The sequence below is a fragment of the Symphalangus syndactylus genome, chromosome 12 (genome assembly GCF_028878055.3).
Source record: "Symphalangus syndactylus isolate Jambi chromosome 12, NHGRI_mSymSyn1-v2.1_pri, whole genome shotgun sequence".
NCBI classification, from domain to species: Eukaryota; Metazoa; Chordata; class Mammalia; order Primates; family Hylobatidae; genus Symphalangus; species Symphalangus syndactylus.
The window spans coordinates 146451311-146475374 of record NC_072441.2 but is presented as its reverse complement, the minus strand read 5'-3'; the positions used below and the strand labels follow the sequence as shown (position 1 = coordinate 146475374).

The 24064-nt window shown below is 43.7% G+C and overlaps 1 protein-coding gene and 2 non-coding genes across 16 annotated transcripts in view; all 3 read right to left on the bottom strand.

Annotated features, from left to right (window-relative positions):
- Positions 1–5627: 5627 nt before the first annotated feature.
- Positions 5628–24064, bottom strand: part of PUM1 (pumilio RNA binding family member 1) — a 132245-nt gene continuing 113808 nt past the window's right edge. For all 14 annotated transcript variants that reach the window (XM_055255644.2, XM_055255648.2, XM_055255650.2 and 11 more), the window contains 5 exons: positions 19310–19447; positions 15997–16122; positions 15147–15268; positions 10675–10867; positions 5628–7467 (listed from right to left, as the gene is read on the bottom strand). In XM_055255644.2, coding sequence (XP_055111619.2) covers positions 7336–7467; positions 10675–10867; positions 15147–15268; positions 15997–16122; positions 19310–19447 — 711 coding nt within the window. In that variant the 3' untranslated portion in view covers positions 5628–7335. The remainder of the gene's footprint in view (positions 7468–10674; positions 10868–15146; positions 15269–15996; positions 16123–19309; positions 19448–24064) is intronic.
- On the bottom strand, positions 9723–9808 carry LOC129469300 (small nucleolar RNA SNORD103/SNORD85). Its single transcript, XR_008652988.1, has one exon. It is a non-coding gene; the product is annotated as a small nucleolar RNA SNORD103/SNORD85 (small nucleolar RNA).
- On the bottom strand, positions 23077–23162 carry LOC129469299 (small nucleolar RNA SNORD103/SNORD85). Its single transcript, XR_008652987.1, has one exon. It is a non-coding gene; the product is annotated as a small nucleolar RNA SNORD103/SNORD85 (small nucleolar RNA).

Below are 24064 nucleotides of genomic sequence, written 5' to 3'. Positions count from 1 at the left end.
ATCAGGTAGGGCGAGAAAGATAAATGTTTCATTTTTGTTTACAAAGATATATATATATATATATATATATATATATATATTTTTTTTTTGACACAGAGTCTCACTGTCGCCCAGGCTGGAGTGCAATGGCGTGATCTCGGCTCACTGCAAGCTCCGCCTCCCAGGTTCAGGCCATTCTCCTGCCTCAGACTCCTGAGTAGCTGGGACTACAGGCACCCGCCACCACACCCAGTTAATTTTTTTTTTTTCTTTTTTTTGTATTTTTAGTAGAGACAGGGTTTCACTGTGTTAGCTAGGATGGTCTCGATTTCCTGAGGTCGTGATCACGCCCACCTTGGCCTCCCAAAGTTCTGGGATTACAGGTGTGAGCCACCGCACCCAGCCTACAAAGATATATTTTATCAAATTGCTATTAATTGTAGACATTTAAGGGAAGAGAAAAAAAAGTCTACTTAAATTTAGAAAATAAAACATTTCTTAGAACCAGCAATGCTTCAAAGAAAAACTCATAAAAAATTAAAATTATTTTCGTCAGTTAATTTAGTCTCATGTAATTAATTTTTGTTTTCCTTGATATTAGATTAGCAGTTTTATGAGCCCATCAGTTTCCCATTACAGTTTTGGAAATTTTTACACAGTTCCATAGTATAATCTTATCAGAAAGCTGTATTGTCCGCCTTTTCTAATGAATCTCTTGTGTTTTTGTATCCTAGTGGCATTCAAATGCTTTCAGGAAGGAAATTTGGTTGTTTTCTGGCATATAGCATCTTAAGACAATAATTAGATTTATGACTGATAACAATATACCAGGATATATCAGATTTCTAGGAACTCTATACATTTCCTGGGATACTCATATCAATAACACATATAACTTAAAGAAGGATTAGTATCACTTATTATTTGACAATGTCTTCCATGCAATTAACATATCAAATAAGCCTAATTAGTTTAACACTTCTCATTTACAAGGAGAGAAAATAAATTATTTTGAAATATTCCAGGGACACTTCTGGAAACTCCCAAAGTTAATGCGAGGTGGAAAACACTTAATTTAGAATTAATTTTGAGAGGCTGTCAAAAATGTCAAAATGTTTAAAACACTTGATTAAAAAGGATCATAAGTCACTGAGAAACAATACCAAAGTGATGAAAGATTTTAAAGGCAAATACAGAAAGTTACATAGTTAAAGCTTGGCTTTTTTTTAAATACTGAAGACTAATTTTTCTCAAATAATCAAAGACCTACTGAAAAACAACACAATTTGGACTGCAGGGAAGACAATAAAAACAACAACATCAGGCTGGATGCGGTGGCTCACGCCTGTGATCCCAGCACTGTGGGAGGCCAAGGTGGGCAGATCACTTGAGGCCAGGAGTTTGAGACCAGCCTGGCCAACATAGAAACCCTGTTTCTAATAAAAATACAAAAATTAGCCGGGCATGAGGTGGCACATGCCTGTAATCCCAGCTACTCAGGAGGCTGAAGCAGGAGAATCTCTTGAACCCAGGAGGCAGATGGAGCTTGCAGTGACCTGAGATCGTGCCACTGCACTCCAGCCTGGGCGACAGAGAGAGACTCAGTCTCAAAAAATTAATTAATTACAAAATGAATAACATAGACATACATAAACACACAGACAGACACAAACAGAGATTCATGGCTTCTGTTCTGAAATTTGAGCCATGTGTCAGTCACAATAATATAAAACTCCCTAACTGTATCCAAATTGTGTTCTTGACAGTTAAAGTTACCTGTTCAGATGGCTAAAGGCTTTCATTAATATTTTTGGAAAAGACATTCAGGATTCTTTCATTTGGCACTTTTATAAAAACTTCTTTGTTTTTTTTTTTTATTCTGATGAGTCATTCTTTGAAGTTTGCATTTTAAAGATTTAAATATTTCTAAGGCAGAAAAGCTGTTAGGTTTTCACCAAAAAGGAGTCTTGGAGCATATTTACTTAGTATTGGGAGTCAATCTTGTTGAGACTGTGGACTAAGTTTTAGGTGAGTGACAGGGAAGAAATCCAATTTTTTTCTAATTAGTCTCAGGCGGTTGCTTTTATAATAGCCAAGTTGTGTGCAAGACCAAGATTTGCATTTCGTTGTTGCAGACACTCCTGGCTCATTTGAAGATCTTTTAAAGGAAGATGGTGTCCAGAATATTCAAGTATTCAGATGGAAAAAGACAAGAGATCAAACAGCCTTGTAGATTCAAAATAATTTTTTTTCTTTTTTTGAGACGGAGTCTTGCTCTGTTGCCCAGGCTGGAATGCAGTGGCACGATCTCGGCTCACTGCAGCCTCCACCTCCTGTGTTCAAGCAATTCTCGTGCCTCAGCCTCCTGAGTAGCTGGGATTACAGGCGCCTACCACCACGCCCAGCGAATTTTTGTATTTTTTTAGTAGAGATGACATTTCGCCATGTTGGCCAGGCTGGATTTGAACGCCTGACCTCAGGTGATCTGCCCGCTTCAGCTTTCCAAAGTGCTGGGATTACAGGCGTGAGCCACCATGCTAGCCTCAAAATAATTTTTATGGGTGTGCTGTAAAGATTTCTTTAGAGAAGCTTTTTTTAAAAAGTCATTCTGTCTTTGGGAAGCTTCTCTGTACCATCGAAAAATGCCTCTCATTGTTTCTTAAGTTCTCAGGATCATCTTTTTTAAATGTGCCCATAGATGAACAATTTCATCTAGAGCAAAACTTCCCTATTGTGGCCACTATAATTGTAAGTTATCTTCCTGAGGCGCATCCATTTCACTAGAATGGCACAGGTTCTGAATCTTCAGTTTCTAAACATAAAATTAGCTGGAGCTCCAGACAGAGGAGTTTCAGACTCCCCAGATTCTGATGAACCCACAATACCCTGTCCTTCTAAGTATGTGCTTACTTGAGGCCTCCAACTGGACCCTGTTCATTTCCTGTCAAACACCCACTTCAACCTCCAGATCCTAATCTGGATTCCAGTCTGGAAGTCAGTATACTAGACTGGACCTCGTCCAGCTCCTGTAATAATAACTCCTAGTTGTGGCTTACTGTGTGCCCAGCCCTGTGTGTGCCAAGGGCTCCCAATATACCCTGTGAAATAAAGCTATTATTAACCCCATTTTACAGATGAGGAAAGAGAGGAAGGCAGACGACTTACAAAGGTCACACAGGGCCAGGCGGAGCCGGGATTTGAAGCTCAGTCATTAAAATAGACTCGGAGGTGTGGGTTGTTTGAAAGCTTGGTGCAAAAGCCAGGATGTGGACCCAGAAAGAGGCACCAGGGTTGCATTAGCAGAGGCAGGGGGCTGCTACCCTGTCTTCCTGTGTGATCTCACACTAGCCCTGTGAGAGTGACAGGCCTGGTCTACCACTCCAGGTGATGGCTGGAGAAACCATGGTCCAGAGAAGTCAGTGATTTGCCAGAGATTACATAGTCAAAGGCAAAGCTGAGGTCCGTGAGCCAGGTCAGTGACCGTTCCCTCTCACCCCACACCCACCATACCATAACACCCTGTGTCTGTTAGGGCCTAGTGCTATGCACTGCAGACACTGGAGGAAGCAGGAGGAGAGGGAGTGAAGAAGGGAGAAAGCTTAGCTTCAGGGCAGATGCCAGACCTCTGGTCTTTGGGTGGGATTCCTAACTACAGTGCTGAGCCTTTCAAGCCAGGGGAAAGCCATCCCCAACCCTGACCTTGAACCCTTAGGCCTCCATAATACTTGCTTTAGGTGGCAGCACCCTCGTGTGGCTACAGTTGGTAACTACATAAAGTCACAGGTTTCCTCCCTCAAAAGGATGCCTGCCTCACTCCCCAGGGCCTCACCCTTCTGCGATCCCTCTGAGCCTCAAAAAGAGAAGATGGCCATTCGTGGGGCTAATGGCGGGTGGCAAGCGCAGGATGAAATGGACAGAGCACTGGGCTGGGAGTCAGGAACCCTCAGATAAAATCCTCACTTGGTTACTGACTGTGGGGCTTAGGTCTCAAACTCATCTGTATAAAGGGCTGAAACATCTCCCCTCCCTGACTCCCTAAAGCTTCTACAAGGACCAATGGTATCTCAAATACAAAGTACTCTGTAAACTGTAAAGCACTGTGAGAGGGTAAGGGTTATTACATAAACTGAGGAATGCACTTTGGAGGGACTCTGGAAGAGAGACCAACAATGCCGGTACCCAGTGCGTGACAGCCCAGGCCATTGAATCCTTGGGACGGACTTGGTAGCAGAGTAACGGTGGTCAGAAGAGGGGGTGGCCCAGAGCCCAGCCCGCTCCATGAAACTCAATCCTGCAGATGGAGGGGTCTGCCCCCATGCCCACCCCCTCGCATGATGAACTATGGGGAAAGCTTTATTGATCAGAGCTGGTCTATCAAAGACTTGCATCAGATCCTAGGACCTGTTTCCACATCTATGAGATAGGGATAGCCGCGTTCTTCGCAGAGCTGCTGGTTCCCAGAACAGTTGTTGAGAACGTGTAAAAACCATCTCACGGGTGACTCGGCACAGAGTCGGTTCACAACAAATGACATTATTATGTAAACTAATGAACAAAGAGTTTTGTTCATCAAAAACTGTGCAGGAGAACTGGTATCATTTATTACACCAGTGTGCTGGACACTGAATTTAATAGCCATAATTTCCCATGACATGAGAGCCACTTTACATAGATCTTTTTCCTTTGGTCCACTTCCAGCAAGGAATTTGGTGAAAGACGAGGTGAACTAACTTGCCCAAGTGCACACAGAGTGGCGAGACCCACATGTGACCCCAGGTCAATCTGACTGGAGTCATGGTATCAGAGCAGCATGGACTGCAGTTCCCAATGCCTGCAGCATGCCACCTCTGCAAGCACCATGATGGCTGCTGCAGTGGGGAATGCTGGGAAAGGGCCCCAACGACAGCTGCTGAGGCAAAATCACGTGCTGGACTGGAAACCTGCATCCCCTCAGCTTCCTTTTCTTCTCCCCCTATTCCCAGGGCCTGTTAGTGATTAGCCCTTCCCCTCGAGGGGCCCATGTGAAGTTCCTTCAACCATCCTGAGGCTCCACTTCCAGACACCAGCTGGTGTGGGCTCCCACCTGGCCTCTCTGGCTGGACCCAGCCTGTAACTGCCAACACTTACCAAACCTGCCCCTGGAGCAAAGTCGGTAAAGAAGAGCAGATGGCATCCTCAGGCATGGGCCACAGGCACAACGGTGAGCTCCAGCTTCCCGTGTTACAAGATAAAAGAGGTTCCCCAGTCTGAAGAGAAGGGCATGCTCAGACATTGGAACGCTTGGCAGGCCTCAGGAGTGGGCACAGGTTGGCAGGATGCAACTGGAGCAGCCCAGAGGAAACGAGGAGGAGAGGCCCAGACAGATGGTGCTGTAACCCAGACACATCTGAGGGGCCCAAGGAGAATATTCTGATGTGCAGAGTTGGAAATCTGGATTTTTATGTGCAGTATCTTGATTCTGAATGCACTGGGCAGGCTGAACCAAACATCTTTGGTTTAAATTGGGCTCAAAGAGCCATCAGTTTGACACCCCTCCCCCCACCCTCACAGAACAACAAAACAAGCAGAAAGAAGCACGAGGAAAGGGCTGTCCTGGGGAACTACATTGGGGGTGGGGCAGGGGGAGAGGTTAAAGTAAAGCACAAACCCAGATTCCAAAGTTCTGTATTTTTCAAAATAAAGATCACACATTGTTTAGAGACAATCTACACAAGAGTTACAAAAAATAGTTGCCCAGGCATAAGCATACACAGGTTTGTTAATTATACACATATGGTTACAAGTGTGCTTGCAAAAAAGTTCATTGGAAATATACACAAGGCTCTGGAAATGTACACCGTGTAGTGTTAAATTCTATATTCCAACAAGGAAAATGGACAGTATGTTACATTCACTTACAAGTAGACAAAATGCAAAATACAGTTCATCTTCTGTACAAAAGGGAAGGGCGATTCACACTTTACAAGGTGAGAGGGGCTCTGATTGTAAGGAAAGCTCGGGCAGGGCTAGACTTTTGCACGTCCTTTTGACTGTCACAAAATCAAAACATTACTTTTTTAGGATTAAAAAAACACTAGTGAGAACTCAGTCCTGAATAACATTTAGAAAGAATCTCGCTATACTTGAGACTAGATGACAAATAAAACCAAGCTATTTTTTTCTTTTTAAACATTAACTAGGCTGTATAAAGAACATTTATTCCTTCAAAAGAAAAAAATTTACTTCTGGTTGAAATTACAATTTACAATATACAACACTATATGCTACGACCATAAAAGGTGAGAATATACACTGAATGCACAGGGCTGGCTAATTCTCTTTTCTTACCAAAAAACGTGTTTATGTTGATTCAAACTTCTCCACATTTACATTACAGGTATACAAATGTACAATTGTACAATCAAAAGTATGTTCGACTACTAGGGTACATTATAGATACAGATTAGACATCAAAACAAGAAAATACTACAAATTTGTATATATGCAAAGTCTACACCAAGTATACACTATATATTTATAGAAGCAAGACCAAAAGCAGAGTTGGATTTTTTTTTTCTCATGCTAAATAATCAGATTTTGCCTTTCAATGTTAATAGAAAAAAATCCAGTAGGCAGTAAACAATCACACCCGCCCAGCCTCAAAGACGTTCTGGGTGCTCGCATCTCCTCCTCACGAACAGCCTTCTTCAGTCTCCAAAAAAGGCATTTTTTAGAATTTCATAAACTTAATGTCACAAACTGAAGCTTTAGCAACTCTGAAACCTTTTTCATTTTATATATATATATATATATATATATATGTATATATATTTTTTATAAACAGTGTTAAATGCCAGTTTGGGGTCATTTAACTACAATTCAAACTTCTCAGTTTTTGTTGTTTTTGTTTGTTTTTTACTAAAATGAGGAGGTGGGGAAGAGCTATCTGCAAAACTTGCCGGCCAGGCAAATGAGCTAAAAACCTTTTCTTTTTTTTCTTTTTTTTTTTTAAGCTATTTTTTTGTTAAACCAACCACCCTGAAAGTTTCCACATGTGAAATATTAGATACAACAGTGAACAAAATATGTGGCCTCCCATGTACATTGGTTACCTATGTACAAGTATCCTATACACCAGTAAAACAGCAGGGCAATTAGTCAATTAAAAAAAATAGTACATGTTATGTGTGTAATAAAATTAAATTTACAAAGGCTTTCCCACTCGTGGATTTGATTCCTTTTTTGGAGGAGGGAGTAATCCTGGAGCAACCGCCTGCCCGTCTCAGACTCTACACTACAGCATTTCTGGTTGCTGGTTGGATTTGCCAGTGGGCCAGTGAGGTCAGCGGGAATGAGGGAACAGCGGGTGACACTGCCTCAGATGATACCATTAGGGGGGCCACAGATGGGCCCTAAGTCAACGCCGTTCTTCATGTAGTACTTCTCCAGCTTGGCCAGAATGTGCTTGCCATAGGTGTACTTACGAAGAGTTGCGATGTGGGGCCGGATCTGGGGAGGAAAGACAGTCTGTGTCACATGGCCTGAGACGAGACTTGGGGGCAGGCTTCCCGGCCATGCATTTGCACGTCACGCATCACACACACACACACACACACGCCCCACAGCAATACCTTTCACCGGTTCAGCCCAGTCCCCTGACTTCTAGCCTTTGGCAACCCATCAGATGAGGAGAGGAGCTCCTACCCTGAGTGGTGCCACAGGGCCTGAGGACCCTGGAGGCTGGGTGGCCACGGGCCACTCCCAGGACACACACGGAGAAAGTGCATCCTAGCCGGGAAAACACTGCCACCACCCGCCGGCTGCACAGGGCTTCCCTGCAAGCGTGTGCACAGGCCCCTCTGGCCCCGTGCACGGCATCCAGGCTCTCCTGGGCACCATGAATCCTGAGCTCACCACTTGACCCTGTCTCTCCAGGTCACAGTGGATCACAGAAAGCTACCAATGAGAAGAGCAGAAATGATGAACGTCATATGAGCTGCTGTGATTACCCCCATCTTGCTGACGGAAAACATGAAGGCACAGAGTGGTTACGTCACTCAGCCAAGGCTGAATGGCTAACAAAGGACAGCACAGATGGCTGAGCCCAAACTGTGTGGCTCCTCCACAAATCAGGTTTCTCCCCACTGTGCTCTCGAGGCACGTCCGCCACACCAGCCTCATCCCTCACGCTCTCCGACCTGTGCTCCGGGTCACTTCTCCAAGCATTCCTTTCTGTTCTTCCTTCCCTGGGCTGATCCATTTCAAGAAGTCCTACATTCCAGGACACTTGAGAGGTGCTTCTTCTCTGGAAGCCCCTTTTCTTTTGTGTGAGCTCAGGGAGCATTCCACATACCTCAGCTGTGTCTGCAATCTTTTGCTTAATTATCAATCTTTCCATATAAACAGTAAAGGACCACAGTTTATTCAGCAGATTCCCCATCCAAACCTGCACCTGCCTACATAAACACTGGATAAATGTACCGCAGTAGACAGACGCTCTCCAGGTTGAGAGCTCCATGAGGGCACAAATTTTTGTCTGTTTAGCTGTGTCCTCAAAGCAAGGAAGGGTTGATCCGGTCTAGAAATCACCTGCGCATGCTTCCCAGGACACACAGCTGCCTCGGGTGTCACATTCCCGCTTCGGAGCCTACAAGGGAACTGGCTGGTGGCAGACAGTCCTTGGTTCCAGTTTCACCTTAAACTCACCTGGAAAACGGCATATGCAATAATCTACACTTTCCTTTCAGTTCTAGTACTATGTTACTAATGTTTCTGTCATGAGAACTTGAGGTTCGAGATCCCCTTGCTTTTGGTAGCTTTCCTTTTAGAAAATAACCGAAATCCAATCCATTCCTCCGTCCCTGGAACTGGCTGCTGACGAGTCCAGGAACTTCACCTTTGTACTTCCCCAGAACAAAATAAAACAAAACAAAAAAACCCTAACAACCCCCACACACTCAACATGTTGAACTCCATTTTTTATTGGATTTAACCAAAGGTGAAACGTTAATTACCTGCTCCTCTCCTCGTGTCCCTTTTGCTGAAAAGGATACCACCTAGTAATGGAAGAGCTGAAAAACGACGAGGGCTTCTCGGGACTCTCCCCGTCAACTCCCTCAGCCAACCAACTGCTAAACCCTACCAATTCTAGCGCCCTCTTCTGTCCACTTCTCTTCAATCCCAAATCATCACCATCTGCTGCTTTGACAGCCTCCCATGTGGTCTCATCGCTGCCTCCCCTCCTCTAAACTACAAAGGCCACATGGCAGCCAGGACAATTATTTGAAATATAAGTGTGATTTTGTCACCACACTCCTCCCCCACTGAACTTGTTTTACTTCTTCGGATACAACATGGTCTGGTCTCTGGCTTCCAAGTCTTCACACACCATGTTCCCTCTTCTGGAAAGGGTCATCACTCTATTAGTATCACTCCCTTAGAGAGCCTCCTCTGTACCCACACGTTATAGAAGACACCCTGCCCACACCTGGACAACCCTTTCCCCTGTATTTCTCCAGCGTCCCACCCTGCTAAGAATACGACCTGCTGTACGACAGGTCTTTAGCACTGAATGAATGAATGAATGAATGAATGGACAGGTCTTAAGCTCCTACTTACCTCCAACACTCCCTCTGCCTTCACCAGCATCCTGAAAACTTACAACTTTAAGAACCTGGGACTCCCCCAGCCTTTAACTGCCATTGCCAACACCAGTGCAGTGGTTTGGATTGGTTTAGCTTGACTCAGGGGTGGTGGGTGTCTTGTCTGGCTCAGAACTTGAGTCCATTAACAAAGATTCTCATTACCGAACTTTGTTCTCAGTGAGGGCAAGTGGGTCATCATTGCCAGACAACGGCCAACCAACCCCTCAACTGAGAAGAGCTCAGTGAGTTCAGAGCCCAAAAGTTGCAGGCTCGGATGAGAAGCACCGGAGGCTGGAGGCACTGCCTAGCACAAACACAACTGTAGCACACCCTGCCTGTGGGTCTGTTTTGCCTCCTGGGCCCTGTGGTGTCTGCAGTGCTCACTGGACCCACGTCGCGACTTGTCGAGAAGCTGTGGGCCTGTTCAGGTGACTTCTCTTTCAGTTCCCCACTCACAGCACCTAAGTATTCTCATTTCTGTTGCTTCTTCCCTGTCTAACTCTTCTTTAGCCTTGCCTTCTCCTGCAAAGCCGGCCCTCAGGGACTCTGGGAAAGGTGAGGGGTCCTTCTCATGTCCTCACCACTGCTCACCACCATGGCTGTTCCCCACCAGACTGCACTCTGTGGGCAGGGATCAGCTGTTAGTCATCTCTGTGCTGATGAAGTCTGGCACAGAGTGGGCTTCAGGTCAATGTACCAGGCTATGCACCATGCTGGGCAGGCCCTTGTTCAATAGATGTTGGTGGGATGAAAGAACAGGAGGGAGGAGTGAGAAAAGGAAATGAAGCGAGTTGATTTGTTGGACTCATAAGCTGATTCTCTAGAGATCAGGGATGGAAATACTTCAAAAAACATAGCTTAAGACTCATACCAGTGTGGCTATTGATAAGGGAGGGTTGGCAAATGTGTCAGGGCAATGGTGACTCCACATAAAAGAAAAACAGAACACAGCATGGGACAGAGGTCAGTGACAAACTCTTCAAAAACAGCAGGCACCCACCCTCCTCTGTGTTTCAGAAAGGAAGCCAAGGCCTTGCACACACTCTCTGAGACCCTGCCCAGCCCGGCCTACCTTATGCATGACGATCTTCCGCTGGCCTGGCTCCGCCACGTCAATCATCTTCTGGACCACATAGTTGGCATACTGGTCCTTCATCATGGTGTATAAGGCACTGTGGGGACCGTCGTTCATGGTGCACACCTCATCGATGAGCACAGCACGCTCCGTACGTGAGGCGTGAGTAACACACTTCTCCACAACGTTGCTGTAATGAGATAAAACCAGGGACAACTCTTACAAGAGGGGCGCCTGTTAGTGAGGCTGTGCTTGCCTAGCTTCTGTCCTGACCTCCGGACCAGCAGGCAGAGAGAGCTATTTAACATTTGAAGGAAGATGAGTCGCAAACTGTCCGACTCTCTCACCTCTGACTCTCCACCTGTGCCATCTGTGGCATCCAATTGTAGGAAAGGGGGAACGTGGCATTAAATCAGAGTTTTTCTCCAATCCACGGGGACTACAGAGGGTGATCAAATTATACACCGCCATACTACTGCATACTGACCACCCAGAGAGACCAGGTCTTCAAGGACATGGGACCTGGCCCTCTGACAGGTAAGGGTAAGGAGCCCAGGTAGGTGAGGAGACTTAAGCACCAGCTGGTTATTATTTTAACACTTACCAAAATCTGTCCATTCTTTCCTCGCCTCTGTGAGTTCACCAAGGCCAGGAACGAACCTGACTTATGCCTATCTCCCTGCTGCCAAGCAGGGCATAGTGGTGCGTGCCTGTAATGCCAGCTACTTGAGAGGTTGAGGCAGGAGAATTGCTTGAACCGGGAGGCGGAGGTTGCAGTGAGCCAAGATTGTGCCACTGCACTCCAGCCTGAGAGACAGAGCGAGACTCTGTCTCGAACTCCTGACCTCGTTATCTGCCCACCTCAGCCTCCCAAAGTGCAGAGATTACAAGCGTGAGCCACCATGCCTGGCCTCAAATAAGTAATTTTTTTTTTTTTTAAGTAAAAATAGAAATTTTAGAAAAGGAAAATATAACATCTGAAATAAAATTTACTGTATGGCTTTAACGGAGGATCAGAGATGGACAGAAGAGTCAATAAACTTGAAAACAGATCAACAGAAGTAAACAAAAAAATACACCAGTGACTTTCAGACATTTATTTTTTATTTTATTTTCATTTTTGAGACAGGGTCTCACTCTGTCACCCAGGCTGGAGTGCAACGGCGTGATCTCGGCTCACTGCAACCTCTGCCTCCCGGGTTCAAATGATTCTTCTCCCGCCTTAGCCTCCCGAGCACCTGAGTTACAGATACCCGCCATGACACGGGGCTAATTTTTGTATTTTTAGTAGAGACGGGGTTTCACCATGTCGGTCAGGCTGATCTCGAACTCCCGACCTCAAGCAATCTGCCCACCTCAGCCTCCCAAAGTGCTGGGATTACAGGCATGAGCCACTGCACCCGGCCCTATTTTTATTTTTGTAGAGACAGGATCTTGCTGTGTTGCCCAGGCTAGTCGTGAACTCTTGGTCTCAACCAAATGCCTTGGCCTTCCAACATGCTGGGGTTACAGGCATGAGCCACTATTCCTACTTTCAGACATTTTTGATGGTGACCCAGAGTACAAAGTAAATTTTTCCACCATTTGAAAAACTTTTTGTTTGAGTCAGAGTCTCGCTCTGTCACCCAGGCTGGCGTGCAGTGGCACGATCTCGACTCACTACAACCTCCACCTCCTAGGTTCAAGCCATTCTCCTGACTCAGCCTCCCAAGTAGCTGGGACCATAGGCGCGCGCCACCGCGCCCAGCTGATTTTTGTATTTTCAGTAGAGATGGGTTTCTGCATGTTGGCCAAGCTGGTCTGGAACTCCTGGCCTCAAGTGATTTGCCTGCCTTGGCCTCCCAAGTAGCTCATTACAGGTATGAGCTACTGTCCCCAGCCCCTATTTTTTCTTTTTAAAATAAGATTCTCGGCCGGGCACGGTGGCTCACGCCTGTAATCCCAGCACTTTGGGAGGCCGAGGCAGGCGGATCACGAGGTCAGGAGATCAAGACCATCCTGGCTAACATGGTGAAACCCTGTCTCTACTAAAAATACAAAAAAATTAGCTGGGCGTGGTGGCGGGTGCCTGTAGTCCCAGCTATTCGGGAAGCTGAGGCAGGAGAATGGCATGAACCCAGGAGGTGGAGCTTGCAGTGAGCCGAGATCGTGCCACTGCACTCCAGCCTGGGTGACAGCGAGACTCCGTCTCATAGATAGATAGATAGATAGATAGATAGATAGATAGATAGATAGATAGATAGACAGACAGACAGACAGACAGACAGACAGACAGACACACACACACACACACACACACACACACACATACATACATAATTTTCTACTAAAATCTCCTATCTTTTCATTCACTAAAGCATATTTTCCTTTACATCCTGAGTATATTTAAACAGCTGCTGTATAATTCTTCTTTGCTAATTCCAATAACTGGGTCATTTTAGACTATTCATTGATTCTTATTTCTTTTTTCTTGAGTATAGGTCACATTTTCCTATTATCCAGATAGACACTGAATAACAGGCTATAGAAACTCAGACTTCTGTTCTGTTTCACCAAAGAGAAGTGCCCTCCACTCCTATTTTAGTGCAGTTAACTTGGCTATAGTCAAACTACAGACTTCTCCCATACAGTAAGCAGCAGCTGAAATCCCAGTTCAATTCTTTTAGCCTTAGTTGGAAATGTGGTTCAGGGGTCAGCCGGACTTGGGGGAAGGTTAAGACTGGGCCTCCCCGGAACCCCTGCTGGCTCTCTCCCTTTCCAGGATTTCTCTTTGTTGTGGTTGCCCTGAGGACTGCCTATTCCAGCTTTGGCTGCCCAGTGTGGAAAAGCCTGGGAAGTGACCACAGGCTAACGGCCATCAGAAATAAGAAAATTTCCCCAGTGCAATTCTCTTCTTCCAAATGACCTCTCCGGTCTCCGCCTGCCCTTTGGTTACTCTCTAGTGTCTTCAGGTAGTTCTTGTATTTTTGTCCACAGTCTATACATGTTATCGATGAGAGGGCTGGGCCCACAGTAGCTACTCAGTTATTAACTGTAATTGTTGTAGCTGGACATGGTGGTGTGCACCTACAGCCCCAGCTACTTAGGAGGCTGAGGTGGGAGGACTGCTTGAGCCCAGGAATCCTAGGCTGCAGTGAGCTAGGATTGCACCACTGCACTCCAGCCAAGGCAACAGACTCTGTCCCTTAAAAAAACAAAAACTTTTTTTTTTAATTGTTTTTGAATTTGTTGTAATATTAATTAATGCTTAGGCTATTTCCAAGGGTGAGAAATTAAATACTGTGAACAAAAATGTAAACAGGATACTGACCCAAAGAAGAGAACCCAAGAGATTCTGACCCCCATTCCTCAGTCCTGGCAACCAGTCAAAAGGAACCCCCCAAAACAAAACAATATAAAGTCGTAAGAGATAACCCTGATAGGGCTAGGCTATGGAGACACTGGATCTACAGGTACTTTCATTTCTTTTCTCTATTTTTCCATGCTGTGACATGTTATAAAATTTCACAAATTTAAAATGAATGAGGCCAGGTACTGGTGGCTCGTGCCTGTAATCCCAGCACTTTGGGGGAGGATTAAGTCCAGGAGTTCAAGACCAGCCCCTGGCCAACATGGTGAAACCCTGTCTCTACAAAAATACAAAAAGTAGCTGGGCGTGGTGGCGTGTGCCTGCAGTCCCAGCTACTCCAGAGCCTGAGGTAGGAGGATTGCTTGAGCCTGGGAGGTGGAGCTTGCAGTGAGCTGAGACTGTGCCGCTGCACTCAAGCCTGGGCGACAGAGCGTGACCCTGTCTCAAAAAATAACATAAATTAAAAACATCAAGGTTGTATGAGTCCTGTCCTGCCTTGCAATTTATTCTAAAAACCAGGAAATAAGATATTCCAAAAATAAAAAATACTATGTTATGTGGGCGGTAGGACATATACTGGATCTTCTCAGAAGACCATACGACTATCCACATGGAAGGGCCACTGATTCCTTCTCCAACCTCTGCTACTTATAAGTGACCTAAGACACCTTTCACAACCTGGGAGTAACTACTGCATTTCATTCTTGAGCTTGCACAATATGAAGACTGGGAAAGAGATCCTAAGAATACTAAGGCCTATACATAGATACACATGTGGTAAACTGCCTTTCTTTCAGGTGCCAAAAACGGAAACTGAATAAACAACACTTCGCAATTCCAAACAAACAAGTTAATAAAGTATTCAGTTCATCAAAGTGTAACACTCACATTCTTTAGTAACATATTCCCCAGATTTCAAAGTGGCCGACTCTATTAGAGTAAGAAGCCCACTAAGGGACCTCTCAGAGTTTATACTTTGTAATAAAACTATTTGACTTTTTAAGCTATATATACTTTGAAAAAACAACAACAACAACAACATTAAAAAATAAGAGAATTATAGTTCAGTACCACTAATCCTCTCTTCCGGGAAACAGTCCTTGTAACTCAAAGCACATACCTTGCAAATTTGTGCTGACTCAATACAAGTACATTGCCTCGGATTTCTGCTACAATTTTGCTTTTATCCTCAGGACGACCGTGCTCCAATACATGTTGGATTACATAATTTCCATATTGATCCTGTTTGAGAAACAGTAAGAGAAATAAAATGTATGCGAAAGCCAGTTCTGTGGGTTACCTAAGTCCTTATATCTAATTAAGACCTATCTTTCTTTTAGCACCATAATGGTTTATATGAATACTAATGAACACACAACAATTTTTAAAACAGGTAGTAACATTTTTCTCTATTATTACAAAACAGGAACATATTATTACTAGAAAATAGAATACACATATTCATTTTTAAAAGGGGAGGGAGTGTTATGGCAATAAATATTCATTTTTCTCAAACACATATACAAATGGTTCACTGCACCTATCTGTAACAGAGAAAAACTGGAAATATTTATGTCCAACAAAAAACAAGGGCATACCTAATTATTTAATCAGTGGTATAAGCAGAGAATGTATCAAAGCTAAAAACAAGAAATCAACATATCAACTTATTTCATTTAACAATTATGAAACAGAGACCCAGAGGGATTAAATGTCTACCTAAGGTGACACCACAAGTACATGACAGAGTTCTGGAAGTCAGATCTCCTGACTCCAGGGCTAGGGCTCAATTCACTACCCATATTCATAAAACACAAACCAAGCTGCTCTGAATACAAATACAACCACAAGATTTAAGGGTATTTAAAACACATTAACCTCTTCTGGAACCTACACTGACAGAACACACAAACTCTGGCCCTGCATGAGCCCGCAGGTGTTCGCAGTTCCTCTACTGGCAACTCCACTACCTGTACAAGCTGCTCTGTGTGCTGGTGAAGCTCCTCTAAAATAGGGAGTGTCTGGTCAGGGAGACAGTGCTCCAGGATTCTCTGAATCACGCGGCAGCCATACGGATGTGTGGACAGGGCAAATACCTAGGGCAGACAAACACAAATGAGAAGCAAAAATAACAGTCACCACCTTCAGTGCTTCAGTATTGTTTATATATATATATGTATTATCCCACTAATCTTCACAAACGAACTTAATGGCATCTAAGTTCTCTCTACATATAATAAGGTGTATGTGTGTCAATAAACTCATCGCTTATCTATTTTAGGAATTCATAGATGTGCGTAATTCAGAGCTGAAAAGGACTTTTCCAAGCCGCCAAGAAACAGATAACTAGTCAAAGTCATGAAAAACACACTTAGTTAAGAGTCATGTGTGTCAACTGACAACCTCTCCAAAAGACAGCGCTAACGACAGAAAAGGGAAGGACTGGAACCAAATCCTGAATGCTTTCACACCGCCAGAACAACCAGAATGCAATGTTCTGATTTAACTGTGATGTTTTTCAGCAATAAGAAAAGATTCTTCTGCTGGGTTTGGAGCAACAGAAAAGCACACCCCCCTCGAGATTCTGCCCTTCCTAGCTTAATGGCGTACACCTCACAACTGTAATCAAGAACAATAAGAAGAGCAATAACAGCAGCTAACACTTGCTGGATGCTTGCCAAGCATAAGTCATCACACCCAGTGCTTTCTGTATGATTTTGTTTTGTTTTGGAAACAAGGTCTCACTCTATCACCCAGGATGGAGCTAAATGGCGATCACAGCTCACTGCAGCCTTGAGCTCTTGCACTCAGGTCATCCTCCTGCCTCAGCTTCCCAAGTTGCTGGGACTACAGGCGCTTGCCACCACAACTGGCTACTTTAAAAAAAAAAATTGTGTGTAGCGACGGAGATTCGCTATGTTGCCCAGGCTGCTCCTGCACTCCTAGCCTTAAGCAATCCTCCCACCTTGGCCTCCCAAAGTGCTTGGATTACAGGTGCAAGTCACTGCACCTAGCCTTATGTGTGACTTTATACACGTAGCTTTATGTTTACAACTGTAAAGATAAACAGTATACTGTATGCTCCTGCTTGAATTTAGCTTTATAAAAATGCTACACTTGTAGTCTGGAGCAACTTGATTTACTTCACTCAACATTATGATTCCCATGTTCATGTACAATACTGTGAGTTTCTGTAGTTTATTCTGCATGGTATATACAAAGAAATTTTTTTTTTATTAGACAGAGTTTCACTCTTGTTGCCCAGGCTGGAGTGCAATGGCAACATCTCGGCTCACTGCAACCTCCGCCTCCCGGGTTCAAGCAATTCTCCTGCCTCAGCCTCCCGAGTAGCTGGATTACAGGCACCTGGCTAATTTTTTGTATTTCTAGTAGAGATGGGGTTTCACCACGTTGGCCAGGCTGGTCTCGAACTCCTGACCTCAGGTGATCCACCCGTCTCAGCCTCCCAAAATGCTGGGATTACAGGCGTGAGCCACCGTGCCCGGCCATGAATATGACATTTTTAAAAAATGCAATCCCCTGCTCATGGTCATCTGGGTTGCTTAAGTCTTTTAAAAGAATAATGGTGTTTAAACATGTCTAAATAGGTCTCGTGGTATACATGTACAGATATTTCAACAGGATCACAGAAATTATGAGGGTTGAAATTTGAAAGACAATACTAAATTACTTTCCAAAATGGTTGTGCCAATGTCTGTTCCCACCAGCAGTGTACCTCATTCCTGTCAGCACATAGCAACTGATGGGTAAATAACAGTCTATCATTTGTGGCTTAATTTTCCATTTTCCTTGTTCCTAATGGAACTGAGTATTTTTTCATGTCTACTAATTTGTGTTTCTTCTATGAAATGTCAGCTTGTGTTCTGGGCTCACTTTTACATCATGTTATATTGTTTTCTTTCATTACAGAGAGGTTCTTTATACATTCTAGTTATCAATTCTTTGACCAACGCATCTTGAAAATATTCTCTCCTGGTGGCTTAACCGTTTTACCTTTTTTGTTGTATACTTCCGTAAATGTAACATCTTAATGTTAAGGTAAACAGATCTACCCTTTTTTCATTAACTCAGAAACTCCCAGTAACCATGTGGGTTGCTGTCAGTAATCAACCATTGTGGTCACTGAGCAAACAGCAAAACCTCAAGATTATTACACGTCACATATCACTCTGTACTCAGCACTACATAAATTATACCTGAAAATCTATGGGCTTTTTCTCATTTTTCCCCCTTCCCTAAAGAAAGACCAATTTCACACACCCAAAGGGGAGCTGAGTTTTACTGTCCTGTCCCACCCACCTTAGAAAACTGTAAGGACTTTGTGTTTTGGAAAAAAAAAAAAAAAAAAAAAAACTATAGCCAATTCAGAGGCAATTCTGGAAGAAGGTATTTATATATAAAAGTAACAATCTTACTTGGACGCTGAAGCTAAGAAGAGATTTTTGATATACAGGAAAACAGGAGAAACTAGAAGTTATCTCTGGTTATGTGGCCATTTAATACAATTCAAACCAACCTGGACTGCATCCCCTCCAAAAAAATTTAAGCAAAAAGAACCTTGTTATTTTAAAGATATATTCACACATGGCCTACAACATTAGTTCCGTAAATTACCTGAATTTTAAACCAAATTTCAAACGAAAGCACTGAAATATCAGAACAAATAGTACTTAACCAAGGGAAATAATTTATTCTTCAAATATGAGATTTCATCTTAAAAACTCTTATGATGGTGTTTCATCCCAATGTGAGCAGACATCTGCATTAATGACGGAAAGAAGGCCTAGAGACCCAGACACTTGGCAACACAGGTACTTGACAGTACTATACAGGACTGCTTTTTACTGCAGTCTAAAGTACATTAAGATCAGGCACAGTGGCTCATGCCTGTAATCCCAGCAACATCGGGAGGCTGAAGCAGGTGGGTTGCTTGAGTGCAGGAATTCAAGACCAGCCTGGGCAACATGGTGAGGCCGCTGCCTCTACAAAAAATTTAAAAATGAGCCAGGTGTGGTGGTATGTGCCTATAATTCCAGCTACTTGGGAGGCTGAGTGGGGAGGATTGCTTGAACCTGGCAGTTCAAGGCTGCAGTGAGCCGTGATGGTGCCACTGCACTCCAGCCTGGGCAACAGAGGCAGATCCAGTCTCAAAAAAAAATAAAGTACATTACGCATATTGAGAACATGCCACAAATCCTACTCTGTTTTCTGCTCACAAAGGAAATAAATTTGTTTCCATTATTTCTCTCCTGGGTCACTTACCTGTCCCTTAAACGCATCGATGATAAATTGCAAAGACTGGGGCTGTACACATTCAATGCATTTCTGAACCACGTGATTGCCATTCTGATCTTTCACACACTTCAAGACATGGCCATCTAGTTCCCGAACCATCTCATTCTATTGGAGACAAAGAAAGCACCACCAGAATCACAGCAAGCAAACATGTGGACAAAGAATATTCTTTTCACCAAACACGAAAGCACTACTGAACACGAAATCTGTGATGATAAAAGTGGAACAGCAACTGTGGAACAATGACACAGGGAAACAAATGAGGACCTGAGTCTCTTCAGACATTCGCTAATTTACGTAAAATTTCCAACAATAAATTTCCTGTAATAATAACCAGTAACCAAAAAGATCCACACCTGTAAAAACAAAAAACAAAGAAAAGCCTCTTAAGAGTGCTTTTGTGTGTGTGTGTTTTTTTGAGATGGAGTCTTGCTCTGTCACCCAGGCTAGAGTACAGTGGCATGATCTCAGCTCACCGCAACCCCCACCTCCAGGTTCAAGCAATTCTCCTGTCTGAGCCTCTCGAGTAGCTGGGATTACAGGTGTGTACCACCACACCTGGCTAATTTTTGTATTTTTACTAGAGACGGGGTTTCATCATGTTGGCCAGGCTGGTCTCGAACTCCTGACCTCAGGAGATCTGCCCTCTTCGGCCTCCCAAAGTGCTGGAATTACAGGCATGAGCCACCGCACCTGGCCAACTCTTAACAGCTTAAAAAAAAAATAAAGGGTAGACATCTTCAAATACAAAGGAGCCTACATCAGGAAGAGATACTCCTTAACTATATTCCAATAAACCTGTTATAAGTTGAAAATATCATTAACTAAAAAACGCATTTAAATATCCCTAATTTACAGAACATCATCGCTAATCCTAGGCCCTCAGAAGTGCTCAGAACACTTACAGTACCCTAGAGTTGGATAAAATTATCTATCACGGAGTCTGTAATTAAAAAAAAAAAAATTATAGGCCAGGTACAGTGGCTCATGCCTGTAATCCCAGCAATTTGGGAGGCCTAGGTGGGCAGATCACAAGGTCAGGAGTTTGAGACCAGCCTGGCCAAGATGGTAAAACCCCATCTCTGCTAAAAATACAAAAATTAGCCAGGCATGGTGGTGCACGCCTGTAATCTCAGCTACTTGGGAGATTGAGGCAGGAGAATTTCTTGAACCGGAGGGCGGAGGTTGCAGTGAGGCAAGACTGTGCCACTGCACTCTAGCCTGAGAGACAGAGCAAGACTCTGTCTCCAAAAAAAAAAAAAATTATATATACTTATATACATATATATATATATATATAAAATAAAAACAATAAAAAAGATTCAAAGTACAGTTTTGAAAAATCATAAGTCAGGAGCTATTTGTACACTATATTAAAGAATTTCTACATGGCACACAGCCGTAGTCCCAGCTACTCTGGGGGCTGAGGTGGGAGGATCACCTGAGCCCAGGAGTTTGAGGCTGCAGTGAGCTATGATAACGCCACCAGAAGCCTGGGTGACAGAGCAACACCCTGTCTCTAAAAATAAAACAAAACTAAACCAAACTAAAGAATTTCACATACAATTCATCGTGTTTTTATTATGATAACTCTGTAAAGTATTACTAGTAATGATACTAATTAAGCTAGAGTTTACCCCTGGTTAGGCATACCTCTAAGTGTGTAACATGTTTTAATTAAATTTTCCTAACAATCTTATGGAGTGGACACCACCATAGGTGGAGAAACCAAGGAAGAGGCAAATTAAAAGACTTACAAAACTATAGACCTAGATTCCCAAGATTCAAACCCAAGCAATCTGGCTGAACTATATGGTAAACCACTATGTCTAAACCAAACTGTCAACAATACATTATCCTGAACACCCCACCTCTGCTGGTATATAAAAGAAACTGAGACAGAGGAGGCGTAAGTCACATATTTCAAACTATGGATAGAAAGTGACAGAATTAGAATTCCACCCTAAGCTGTGACTCCAACACCTATGATCCTACTACTAGGCCACAGTGACTGCAGAGTCAGCAGGGACGGTTCTCAGTTAATGAAAAGTGTGCAAACGAAGGAAGTAGATGAAATGGCCAGAAACTGAGTCTGTGAGTAGGACATGGGTGATGTTGACAGGATATACAGAAAGAGAGACACTGGGATTTCGACTAGAGCTCTTCCCCCAAACTCACTGCCCCAGGTCTTAGGTATCTTGAAATTAAATGCCTGCACCATGGCTATACCTGGTGCCTCCTGCCCAGTTTCCCTGCTGTCTCCAATCTCTGTACATTGGCTAAACTGTGCTGCCAGTGGATTTATGTTAGAAGACTGCAAGTCACATCAAAATAGTGATGTTAATGAATGCAATGTCTTAAATGCCCAAGATGTTGAGTACCTCAAAGCAACTAAGATACCATCTAATTAAAGAAATTAAAGATTGCAATGGCAGGGGCTAAAGAAGCAAAAGGCAAGAGACATAGTGATTAAACAAGTGTCAGAAGGGAATAATTTTTTTTTTTTTTTTTTTTTTTTTTTGAAACAGAGTCTCTCAGGATCTGTCACCCAGGCTGCTCACTGCAGCCTCAACCTCCCGGGCTCAAGCAATCCTCCTGCCTTAGCACCCCATGCAGCTGAGACTACAGGAGTGCACCACCATGCCCAGCTAACTTTTTATAGAAACGGGGTTTCACCATGCTGCCCAGGCTGGTCTCAAACTCCTGGGCCCTAGCAATCTACCCACCTTGGCCTCCCAAAGTGCTGGGATTACAGGCATGAGCCACTGTGCTGGGCTCAGAAGAGAATAATTTACTCTGAAAATACAATTATGGGAATGATGGGAATTGTGGGAATAATTATGACAATGAAGCTTATACAAAAATAAAGTCAAGGAATACTTATAAACAAAATGAAGGTGAGATGGCTTCCCTGGATATTTTTGCGATCCAGAAGAAATAAAAACTCCAACAAAGATGAGTTAATTTTACCTAAAATGGCAAACTTGCATCTAGAAAACAGTAAAATAATCCACTGTAGGAAGCATAAGTCAGGCCCAGAACAGAGAAACATGACCAGAAAAAATACGTGCAAGAATATAATGATAGCTGGGAATGGTATCTCACACCTGTATTCCCAGTACTTTGGGAGGCCAAATCAATTGAACCCAGGGGTTCAAGACTAGCCTGGGCAACATGATGAAACCCCATCTCTACCAAAAATACACACATTAACCAGGGGAAGTGGCGTATGCCTGTAGTTCCAGCTACTCAGAAGGCTAAGATGCGAGGACCACTTGTGCTCAGGAGGTTGAGGTGCAGCAAGGCACAATTGTACCACTGCACTCCAGCCTGGGTGAAAGAGTGAGACCTTGTCTCCAAAAAGAAAGAAAAAAAAAGAAAGACAAATAAGAAAATTAAAGAAGAAAAATTCAACTATCTATGAAAATCCAAGAAAAATTAAAATTGGCAATGATCTGAACATTAAAAGAAAATTTAAAATAGCTTCACACTTGCTTCTAGTTACTTATACTTTCTTATTAATGCTACATCTCTAGTACTAAGCACTGAATAAATGAACTCCAGACCCGCTCTATCGCCAACATTCCTCTCTCCCTTCACCAGCATCATGGCACATACCTATGAAACTTATCACTTTAAAAACTTTGGACTTCTTCAGCCTTTAACTGCCATTGCCAACACCAGTGCAGTGGTTTGGATTGGTTTAGCTTGACTCAGGGGTGGTGGGTGTCTTGTCTGGCTCAGAACTTGAGTCCATTAACAAAGATTCTCATTACCGAACTTTGTTCTCAGTGAGGGCAAGTGGGTCATCATTGCCAGACAACGGCCAACCAACCCCTCAACTGAGAAGAGCTCAGTGAGTTCAGAGCCCAAAAGTTGCAGGCTTGGATGAGAAGCACCGGAGGCTGGAGGCACTGCCTAGCACAAACACAACTGTAGCACACCCTGCCTGTGGGTCTGTTTTGCCTCCTGGGCCCTGTGGTGTCTGCAGTGCTCACTGGACCCACGTCGTGACTTGTCGAGAAGCTGTGGGCCTGTTCAGGTGACTTCTCTTTCAGTTCCCCACTCACAGCACCTAAGTATTCTCATTTCTGTTGCTTCTTCCCTGTCTAACTCTTCTTTAGCCTTGCCTTCTCCTGCAAAGCCGGCCCTCAGGGACTCTGGGAAAGGTGAGGGGTCCTTCTCATGTCCTCACCACTGCTCACCACCATGGCTGTTCCCCACCAGACTGCACGCTGTGGGCAGGGATCAGCTGTTAGTCATCTCTGTGCTGATGAAGTCTGGCACAGAGTGGGCTTCAGGTCAATGTACCAGGCTATGCACCATGCTGGGCAGGCGCTTGTTCAATAGATGTTGGTGGGATGAAAGAACAGGAGGGAGGAGTAAAAAAAATATGGAAGGTGGGTTGGATGAAAGTTTGACTTGTTAGAGAAAATGATGGCTTATTAGTATTTTACCTGCTTTAATTCATGGGAAAAAAAACACCTATAAAATTGAATCTATTAAAGGCTAAGTTCTAGCCAATGGAAGAGTATTGGATACCACAGGTTATAATACAAGATACTTGATCTACAATAAGTTTAAATTATTTGCACAGTTCATGCTTGCCATGCACAAAAAGGCAGCCATAAGCAACAATGCAAAACCATAAAAGAAAACTGAAAATTGACAGAATTACAGGGTTCACTACATGTACCATGGAGAAACATCAAACACCAAGAG